Source organism: Pyxicephalus adspersus, chromosome 7 (assembly GCF_032062135.1).
Source record: "Pyxicephalus adspersus chromosome 7, UCB_Pads_2.0, whole genome shotgun sequence".
Taxonomy (NCBI): Eukaryota; Metazoa; Chordata; class Amphibia; order Anura; family Pyxicephalidae; genus Pyxicephalus; species Pyxicephalus adspersus.
The window spans coordinates 229253-239625 of record NC_092864.1 but is presented as its reverse complement, the minus strand read 5'-3'; the positions used below and the strand labels follow the sequence as shown (position 1 = coordinate 239625).

At 50.2% G+C, this 10373-nt stretch overlaps 3 protein-coding genes across 3 annotated transcripts in view; 1 reads left to right on the top strand and 2 right to left on the bottom strand.

Annotated features, from left to right (window-relative positions):
- Positions 1-1489, top strand: part of CFAP119 (cilia and flagella associated protein 119) — a gene marked incomplete in the record, with an annotated part of 10400 nt that extends 8911 nt beyond the window's left edge. The window contains 2 exon segments of the mRNA XM_072417019.1: positions 286-340; positions 1129-1489. Of these exon segments, the coding sequence (XP_072273120.1) occupies positions 286-340; positions 1129-1226 (153 nt within the window).
- Positions 1363-3554, bottom strand: PHKG2 (phosphorylase kinase catalytic subunit gamma 2). The gene is made up of 6 exons (XM_072416896.1): positions 3261-3554; positions 3065-3155; positions 2832-2985; positions 2122-2247; positions 1501-1737; positions 1363-1368 (listed from the first exon to the last, which is right to left on the bottom strand). Exons 1-6 carry the CDS (start codon positions 3469-3471, stop codon positions 1363-1365), a joined length of 825 nt encoding a protein of 274 aa, XP_072272997.1. The 5' UTR covers positions 3472-3554.
- Positions 3555-5338: 1784 nt separating this feature from the next.
- Positions 5339-10344, bottom strand: TMEM265 (transmembrane protein 265). Its single transcript, XM_072417016.1, has 3 exons — positions 8260-10344; positions 6420-6614; positions 5339-6083 (listed from the first exon to the last, which is right to left on the bottom strand). Exons 1-3 carry the CDS (start codon positions 8722-8724, stop codon positions 5931-5933), a joined length of 813 nt encoding a protein of 270 aa, XP_072273117.1. The 5' UTR covers positions 8725-10344; the 3' UTR covers positions 5339-5930.
- Between the last annotated feature and the right edge of the window lie 29 nt (positions 10345-10373).

Sequence of the window (10373 nt, the reverse complement as noted above, 5' to 3'; positions counted from 1 at the left end):
GACCGGGAGGGGGTCTGTGGGGTGTACACCCGGGACCAGGAAAGGGGTCTGTAGGGAGTAAGCTTTGGATTGGTCTGGGACCGAGAAGTGGTCTGTAGGGTGTACACCTGGCATTGGAAGGGGTCTGTAGGGTGTACGCCAGGGATTGGGAGGGTTCTGTAGGGTGTACACCCGGGACCAGGAAAGGGGTCTGTAGGGTGTATGGCTGGGTTTGGGAAGAGTCTGTCATTAGGTTGGTTTCTGGCAGTGATTCTTCTAAGAATCTCCTTTTTCTTTTTCTCCTAGGTTTGCTTAGACCTTACCATCTCCTATGAAAATGAGTTAAAAAGTGTGGATCAAGGTGTGTACAGGGTCACATGGAACACAGTGTTTATCATAAATTGGTGATAAAAAGATCTCTGGGATTGGGGCCCTGCTCAGTAGAGAACTCCTGTAGCTGTTTAAAGAAATTGGTGAATTTTAAGAACTACCAACCTATCACAGTGCTTGCAGAAAGTCTGTGCCTAATATGGGGGTCTGCTCTGCTGTTTCCAAAGGGTCTGAGCAATGCTTTTTTGCAGGGGATAGATGTGGCGCTGGTGGAAGCGTGGGGCAGGGGGTAGAAGCGGTGCGGGTGGTAGCGTGGGTTAAGGTAGAAGCGGCGCGGGTGGGAGCGTAAGTCAGTTTAGACATAGCGCGGGTGGTAGCGTGGGTCAGGGTAGCAGAGGAGCGGCTGGGAGTGTGTCAGTGTAGGAGCGGTTGGGAGCGTAGGTCAGGGTAGAAGTGGTGCGGGTGGAAGCGTTGGTCAGTGTAGAAGTGACACAGGTGGGAGTGAAGGTCAGGGTAGAAGTGGCGCAGGTGAAAGTGTAGGTCAGGGTAGATGCTGCGCGAGTGGGAGCGTGGGTCAGTGTAGACGCGGCGCGGGTGGGAGCCTGGGTCAGTGTAGACGCGGCGCGGGTGGGAGCCTGGGTCGGGGTAGACGCGGCGCGGGTGGGAGCCTAGGTCGGGGTAGACGCGGCGCGGGTGGGAGCCTAGGTCGGGGTAGACGCGGCGCGGGGTATGCTAGATGTGGCGCAGGTGGGAAGAGTTGCGAGTGACATGGCATCACTAAACAATGGGAGCAGAATAAGTTTGTTTTGACTTTTACAGGAAGTGACCAGGATGATACCATAGATGGGAGCAGCTTTGGAGCAGAGAATTGTGGGAATGTGGAGCTACAGGAGCAGACTAAAGAAGAGACCATTTGACCTGCCCCCACCTAACTATAGCCCCCACCTAACTATAACCCTGACATTATATCACCCTGCGCATAGTTCTGTGCTATTCATGGAAGACTTTGTGCCTCTGGAAATGAAGCTGGAGCCCACTCACCCAGAGGAAGGACTACAGCTAGAAATATGACCGATTAGTATCAGTGACCTTTAGGACTTCCTATCTATCCAAACCTTCCAAGAGGGCCCCCCCCCAAACCTTCCAAGAGGGTCCCCCCCCCAAACCTTCCAAGAGGGCCCCCCCCCAAACCTTCCAAGAGGGTCCCCCCCCCAAAGCTTTGGGTTGGTTCTGGAATAAAGCTGCCCGGTTTTGTCTCTCCCCCTTTTTCACCCAGTGCCCATAGATGCGGAAGGCGCAGGCATCGATCAGGCGCCGGACCCCCTTTATGCCATACGGGTCTCTGATCAGAAGATCACTGGTAACGGGCCGAGCTCGTCGCCATCTCACCAGTATTCGCACGCAGGCCAGCGCCGCCCAGGCCGCAGTCTGTGAAGAGACAATCCTATTATAAGAAGGCTAAGGGGGAACTCCGGCCACCCCTAACTTACATCTCAGTGGGGAAACATTTTATTCCTCAAATGTCACTTCTATGGTTTAATTACTGTCCACATGAGACACACAGACCCACCCCCCCTTCTCTCTGACCAATGGGAGACACACAGACCCACCCCCTTCTCTCTGACCAATGGGAGACACACAGACCCACCCCCTCTTCTCTCTGACTAATGGGAGACACACAGACCCCACCCCCTTTTCTCTCTGACTAATGGGAGACACACAGACCAGACCCCACCCCCTTTTCTCTCTGACCAATGGGAGACACAGACCCTGCCCCCTCCCTTCTCTCTGACCAATAGGAGACAGACTGACCCGGAAGCGGTAATAGGGAGTAACGGTTGAGCCCCGATCTCTCTGATGGCTCTGGAAGAAGGGATGTTGGAGCGCCTGGTCTGCTGTGAGCCGCTTCTCTGGCGACACCTCGAGGAGACGAATAATCTAAATAAAGGAAAGGGAATGAAATGTATTTTACCTGCTGGGGGCGCTGCGTTGTGACCGCTGCACCCAGGGAGGAGGAATGTATGTAGGGATGTAATAGGTTGGAGGTGACACACAGATAATGAGATCCAGGTACTACAGAACCCCCGCACCCTATACTACAAAACACCATGCTGAACCCGGTGATAAAAAATAAGCGGAATCTGAAATCAGGACGCAGCACCCCAATACCCAGCGCAGCAGGGAAAGCGCAAAATATATCATTCAAGATTTACACAAGCCTGGGTTACTCCCTAAAGGGGCTTTCTGTCCATCCAGTGTCCAATTTACAAGGCTTTGTCACACAGCAGAGTCCTGTCTGATCGTAATATGTTGCAGTTTCACTTACAGGTCTCCTTTTCTTCCCCACCCTGTGACTGAACAGTGAAAGGAGAAGCTGACTGCACTCAAACTTTTGTAGATATATAAAGTGTTATCCTGATGGGTGACACCTTCACCAAATCATCAGGGAGCATTGGAGCTAGCACTCCAGACATTACACAGCATGCGCCTCGACCGGCAGAATCCTCGCCCAATCACATTACCAGATCCTTCACAGTGGCGGATCGGTCATCCCACTCAGGAGAAGTAAACTGGAAACGTCCATCCATAATCATACGAAGCATCAACATCTGTCTGCGGTGCCAGAATGGAGGGGAGCCAGCCAGCAGGGTAAACATGATGACCCCACATGCCCACCTGAAACAGAAAGGGAAACTGCAATGCTTTGCCACCCCATTGCCACACTGCCGCCCTTTCCTGTGATCTCCATACTTACAGGTCCACCTCCTTCCCATATCCGGGGTGAGTCTCATCCATAGAACACTTCAGAATCTCTGGAGCCAAATACCCCGGGGTACCACACAGCTCTGAGGAATAGAGAGAAAGCCGGGGGATGCCCCATCATAGCAGATTCTGCCCCCAAACTTGTACTGCACCACCCCTCACATCACAGCCATTCATCTGTTACAAACCTCTCAACCTTTCTGAAGGTTCCAGGACGCAGCTGAAGCCAAAGTCAGACAGTTTGATGTTCAGACAATCGTCCATCAGAATATTTTCTGGCTTCAGATCCCGGTGAACAATGTTATTTCTGTGCAGATAAGACACTGCCTCCAGCAGGGGGCGCATGATGCACCTGAACACACAAAGTAGCACAATGACAAAAAAAGCCCCAGATATCATGATGAACGAGGGGGGAGGGGCACAGAATCCACACACAGGACAGATATAATGATGAACGAGGAGGGGGAGGGGCACAGAATCCACACAGGCAGCTCCCTATAAACAGCCCCCCGATACATAGTTACCTTTACACATCTCCCTATACATAGCCTCTATACACAGCCCCCTATACATAGCTCCCTATACACAGCCCCCTATCTATAGCCCCCATACACAGGCCATTCTACACAGCACCCTATACATAGCTCCCTATACACAGCCCCCTATACACAGCCCCATATACACAGCCCCTATACATAGCTCCCTATACTAGCGCCCTATACACAGCCTCCTTTACACAGCTCCCTACACACCTCCCCCTACACATAGCCTCCTATACACAGACTCCTGTACACAGACCCCTGTACAGAGCTCCCTATACACAGCCCCTATACATTGCCACCTATACAGCCCCCTATACACAGCTCCCTATACACAGCCTCCTACACACAGCCCCCTTTACATAGCTCCCTATACACAGCTCCCTATATACAGACCGCTATACATAGACCCCTATACATTGCTCCCTATACACAGACCCGTATACATAGCTCACTATACACAGCTCACTATGCACACCTCCCTACACACAGCCCTTTATACACACACCCCTATACATAGCCCCTTATACACAGCCCCCTATACATAGCTCCCTATTCACAGACCCCTATACATAGCTCCCTATAGACAGATCCATATAGATAGCCCCCTATATCAGCCCCCCTATAGAAAATTCCTAAACACTCATACACAGCCCCCTATACAAAGACCCCTATAGACAACTCTTATACACAGCCCCTATACATAGCCCCCTATACACAAACCCCTATATCAGCCCCCCATACACAGCCCTCATACATTGCCTCCTATAGACAAATCTTGTACACAGCACCTATATCAGCCTCCTATACACAGCCACCTATTGAAAAAAAAATTATAGACAACTCTTATACATAGCACCCTATACACAGCTCCCTATATCAGCCCCCCTATAGACAATTCTTGTACATAGCCCCCTATATAAAAACCCCTATAGACAACTCTATTACACAGCCCCCTTATAGACAACTCTTATACACAGCCTCCTAAAAACAGCCCCCTATATCAGCCCTTCTATAGACAACTATTAAACACAGCACCCTATAGACAGACCCTATAGACAACTCCTATACACACTCCCCCATAGACAACTCCTATACACTGCCCCCCATAGAAAAACCCCTATATATAACTCTTATACACAGCACCTTATAGAAAAACCCCTATAGACAACTCCTATACACTGCCCCCCATAGAAAAACCCCATATATACAACTCTTATACAAAGAACCCTATACACACAACCCCTCATGGACAGCCCCTAAAGAATAACCCATATAGAAGACTCCTATACACAGCCCCCTATTGACAACTCCTAAGCTCAGCCCCTATACAACTTTTATACACAGCGTCCTATAGACAGACCCTATAGACAACTCCTATACACTGCCCCCCATAGAAAAACCCCTATATACAACTCTTATACACTGCCCCCTATAGCCATAATAATGTTGACGTCCTGTGCCTAGGCACTCCTTTTCTGTACCCTCATATACGCAGGCAGTCCTGTTCTATATCCTCTTAGCTGTATATCAGGTGACTTCCTGTGTCTAGGCACTCCTCTTCTGTATCCTCATAGCTGTATATCGGGTGACTTCCTGTGTCTAGGCACTCCTGTTCTGTATCCTAATAGCTGTATATCAGGTGACTTCCTGTGTCTAGGCACTCCTGTATAATGTGGGGAGACCCCAACCCAGCCATCACACAGAAGCTCCACCATTACTTGAAGGTTCATCATTTTATTGTATAAAAACGCCATAGAAAAATATTCACAAATAATACAAAATAGGGGTCTGTACAGGGGTCGTATTCCATGACGGGGTCTGTGCGGGGATCGTATTCCGTGCCGGGGTCGTATTCGGTGCCAGGGTCAGTGCGGGGGCCCTAGTCCGTGCCAGGGTCTGTGCGGGGGCCATAGTCCGTGCAGGGACCATCGTCCGTGCCAGGGTCAGTGCGGGGGCCATAGTCCGTGCCAGGGTCAGTGCGGGGGCCATAGTCCGTGCCAGGGTCAGTGCGGGGGCCATAGTCCGTGCCAGGGTCTGTGCGGGGGCCATAGTCCGTGCCAGGGTCTGTGCGGGGGCCATAGTCCGTGCGGGGACCATCGTCCATGCCAGGGTCTGTGCGGGGGCCATAGTCCGTGCCAGGGTCTGTGCGGGGGCCATAGTCCATGCGGGGACCATCGTCCGTGCCAGGGTCTGTGCGGGGGTCGCATCCTGTGCAGAAGTCACAGGGGGCACATTCAGTGGTGGGATCTGTACAAGGGGCACATTTAGTGGGTCTGTGCAGTTCATAGTAGGTGGGTGCCCCCTATGGAGTGATGGTCACTCTATCAGAGTCATAATGTATGATATGAAGACCACCAGAAAAGGCAGACAGATCAGCCCCCCCACAAACAGTGCAATGCTCAGCACTGACAATCTGCGCGACCGCCGAGCCAGAAACTCATAATCCTTCCCAGAGACTTCCTCCTCCGCCTGTCAGAGAAAATAAAAATAAAAAGATTATAAGTACAGACAATGATGGGAGTAGTAGTGTAGTACAGGGAGAAGCAGAGGATGATGGGAGTGGTATTGTAGCATAGAAGGAAGCAGAGGATGATGGGAGTGGTATTGTAACATAGAGGGAAGCAGAGGATGATAGGGGTAGTATTGTAGCATGAGATGAAGCAGAGGATGATGGGAGTAGTATTGTAGCATAGGAGGAAGCAGAGGATGATGGGGGTAGTATTGTAGCATGGGGGGAAGCCGAGGATGACGAGAGTAGTTTTGTAGCATAGAAGGTAGTAGAAGATGATGGTAGTGATGACTCACCCGCACAGCCAGGAGTAATGCTTTGATGCCCACGCAGGAGACTCCGCACACAATGCTCATAATGGCCAGTTTTCGGAGGCTGCAGAATGTTGGAGGTTTCCTTTGGGGGGCGCCATGTTTCGGGAGCTCTATGAATATTGTGGTCTCGTCCACTGAACCATTCTGGAACTTTTTTGCTGTAGAGTTTGGAAGTTCCTAAAGGGGGAGCCATAATACATGAATGAGATGGGGTGGTGCGGCCAGACATCAGGTGTCATCCTGGAGTGCCGTGGTCCTCAGGCGTGGACCACTGTGTATGCCCTGTAGTGGAAAGGGGGTATTTTCCCAATTTTCCTGCCTGGGTCTGCCCTCCATACAGCCCTCTACAATAACAAATTATGTGTGCAGTGTGGAGGAATTCAGTGCCAATTACATCACAAGGGTTCACACCAGGAGAATGAAAAGTCTGGGGTCAGTATGGGCGGGCCCCATCACCCCGGCAGGGGGATCAGATTGGGCAAAAAGTTGAATTCAGGTTTAGTGAAGACCTACAATGGCTAGCAACGTGCCCCTACATCCAGTGAATGTGCCCCTCCCCGGGTCTGCTATTATGGGTATGTGTGGAATGTTTTGGGGTTGCACCATAGAATGGGCCTTCACAGATAGATTGGGGCCTTGTGACCCCGGGGACGCAGCTTACAGCAATGTTTCTCTGTGTAAGGTGCAGAAGACAACCATATGGGGGAATGATTGTGGGGGTGCCCGCTTTATGGGTGGGAAAATATCCTCTGGATTGGGGGTCCTCAGGAATCTGGGTAGCTAAAGAAGGAAAGGACTTCTCCAACAGTTAAACACTTCAATAAAATATTTGGGATAGAAAACGTTAGTTGTACCAAATACAATCAGTCCCCCAATAAGCCATAAAGACCCCTATACAGGGGAGTGAGAAGAGATCTTCCATCATCATGGGGGGGGGGGGGGGCAGTAACTGACGCATTTTGCAGTAAGAACGGCTTCATCAGGAGGTCTGGTACACTGCAAAATGTGTGAATCATTCACTGGAGGCACCACAATCATATGGTGTATATAAATCCTATAAATTCCTCCTCACTCCTGTGCTGCCGAATTGTTACCCCTTGCAGCAATAGCCCCCAGTAGTCAGGTGACCTATACTACGACGCATGAGCTCTTGGAAAAGCAACTTACACATGCGTGGTGTGGGAATCAGCGCACATACGCAATGAACCCCATCGTCTGAATGTTTTCATCTTCACCAATCTTCCTGTATGTACGTATTGGTTATCTTTACATTTCTATTTATTTAAGGCCCAGGCAATCTACGTATTTGGTCAGAATTATCCAATGCCTCTAAATAAAGGAGGCGGCAAAACCCATCCCCCTACCTGCCCCTATCAGTGGCAAGGGCTATCATTGGGAGAGGGGGCCTTATCTTGTGGGGGTCTACAGGTGTACTATGTACCCATGTAGTCATTCACCTGGGTAATGGGGGAAAAAATCTGGGGCCCCCTTATTAAAATGGGCTCCCATAACATGGAGGTCAGGTTGTGGGAATAATGGCTCTCACCACCAGGGGGAGCCACCTACACACACTTACTGTCCTCATTTTCTATCCAGGAAGGCTGCAAGCTTATTAAAGGGTCTGACACCGAGCCCTGCGGTAACACCAATTGGATCAAAGCTCCTCCAATCACATCTCTCTGTGTTTCCCCCAGTAACCAATCAAATTCAGACTTACATTACTGGCTGTCAATGAATGCTGAAAGCAACTTTTATAAGACATGGGGGGTGGGGGGCAGAACCTTTCGATGACTATGGCACTGACCAACCGAGCACCACTTACCTTTATCTCAAGTGTGCCCGACCTGTCAGGGGAGTCCATGGTTGGTGACATCATTCCCCAATTCTCATCGGAGGAATTGAAATAGAAATCTCTTATACAGTCCTCCGTGTATACAGTCCCGTGTAGGGTCCTTGGGGTACACAGTGTATACAGTCCCGGGTAGGGTCCTTGGGGTACACAGTGTATACAGTCCCGTGTAGGGTCCTTGTGGTAGTGTCCTATGGGTAGGGTCCTTGGGGTACAGTGTCCTATGGGTAGGGTCCTTGGGGTACAGTGTCCTATGGGTAGGGTCCTTGGGGTCCTTAGTCCCGTGTGAAGTCCTGTGGGATGCTGGGCCCTGGGTGCTCCGGTGTGTACTGTGGCTGGTCTGTCCCTGGGACTCTTGTAGATGATAGGGGTGACGCAGGTAGACTGGAATGTCACCTGCAGTAGGTGTGGATTCCCCGGCTGTGACTCACAGGACATTCCTCAGCCAGTGGGTGGAAGTGATCCCGGAGTCTCGGCACCCAGCACACATAGCTAGGACACTCCCGGAATGTTTGGGGACTTTCTGGTGTGAATTCTGGAAGTTGATATAGTCAGGATGGGGGGGGGGCTAAAACTCATGAAGTATGGAAGGGTTGGAAGCCCTGGAAGGATTTACTGATGTCACTTCCTGTGTCCCAGAAAGGAAACCATTCACAGATCTCCAACCTTCCATCCTGGTGTAATGTCAGAGCGCCACCACCTGGGTTCTTCAGGAAACAAGCTAGCGTTCCCCCAAAGTGAATGGGCACCACCAGGAATTTCCGCTCACCCATTGGATGACCCACCAGTACCTCCCCCCTTCCAGTGCACCACCGGACCCCACAGATCTCTATTAGAAGGATTCATCTTCCTGCCTCACATTTCTGCATTCCACATTCCCTGCAAAACTGGTTTAGTGGAATTTCTGACGGAAGACTCCGCCCAGTCTGTCCTAATAGAGACATTTATCCCACTGAGCCGCCGGTTTATAGACCCCGATACATCCTAATATAGAGACATTTATCCCACTGAGCCGCCGGTTTATAGACCGGATACATCCTAATATAGAGACATTTATCCCACTGTACACCCAGAGCCGCTGGTTTATAGACCGGATACATCCTAATATAGAGACATTTATCCCACTGTACACCCAGAGCCGCCATTATATAGACCAGATACATCCTAATTTCGAGCCTTTTCACTGACAGCATGCTTGTTAGACGTTGTAGAGTGGCTATATGGACATTATAACAGGGGTCAGCATGAGAACATGGCTGCCTCAGCGTTCCTCTCCGTCAGTAGCATAATTCCTGTATGAGGTTATTGATCGGAGCCAGCCGTAGTCACTGCTGCCATAAAGAACTCCGCATCCGGCTTTAACACCAATACAGGAAGACTGAAGGGTCTGAACAGAAATACGGAGAGCAGCTGGAAATTCACACAAACATACACACTGCATTCATAGAAAACCCAAATCCTGAATGCACACAGCCCAAAATGTTTCACTGAAATCGGTGGGAATGTGTTAGATGTGTGCAGCTGGGAGCCTTAGCCCATGGACCGGCACCTGGAAGTGATCACAACCAAAAATGTACATCGCAGAGCAGCACAAAGTATTCTGGACAAGCAGGAAAAGCATTTTATAACAAACTCTCAGTCATTACTGAAGCTAAAGGCATTATGGACAAATTCATCCCCAACACAGAAATATTTGCCTATGGCAGCCCAATCCACCCAATAATGCAATGACCATTCATTACCAGAGAGATGATTGAACACAAATCTCCAGGATGGCAGTACAGGACCAAAGGGCCAATACTGCCCTCTAGTGGTGCAGTATATCAATGTCACAGTATACAAAGTACATCTCAAAGCCTGATGCTGCCCTCTACTGGTGCAGCCATCCATGTCTGCCATGTGCTCAGACAGGAAACAATGCACAATGATAGGATGGAAAGTGAAAAGCACATTAATATGACAGGCAAAGGGAATCTATCATGAAAGTGCTCCCGAGGTCCAGGCACACAATACAAATCTGTGCTCCCCATGGTAAAATCTCTCACTTGTTCCACACACAGGCCCACTGATCACAGTCACAGCAGCTC

Bases quoted from the DNA above. Each gene is read 5' to 3' on its own strand.
- TMEM265 (XM_072417016.1), bottom strand. From the start codon at position 8,724: ATGTCCTGTGAGTCACAGCCGGGGAATCCACACCTACTGCAGGTGACA. The intron at 6,615-8,259 runs GTAAGTGGTGCT...CTCCCCCTTTAG, and splicing joins CGGGCACACTTGAGATAAAG to GAACTTCCAAACTCTACAGC. The intron at 6,084-6,419 runs GTGAGTCATCAC...TTTCTCTGACAG, and splicing joins CATTACTCCTGGCTGTGCGG to GCGGAGGAGGAAGTCTCTGG.
- PHKG2 (XM_072416896.1), bottom strand. From the start codon at position 3,471: ATGATATCTGGGGCTTTTTTTGTCATTGTGCTACTTTGTGTGTTCAGG. The intron at 3,156-3,260 runs GTTTGTAACAGA...TCTATTCCTCAG, and splicing joins ACCTTCAGAAAGGTTGAGAG to AGCTGTGTGGTACCCCGGGG. The intron at 2,248-2,831 runs GTAATGTGATTG...TCCTTTATTTAG, and splicing joins CCGCCACTGTGAAGGATCTG to ATTATTCGTCTCCTCGAGGT.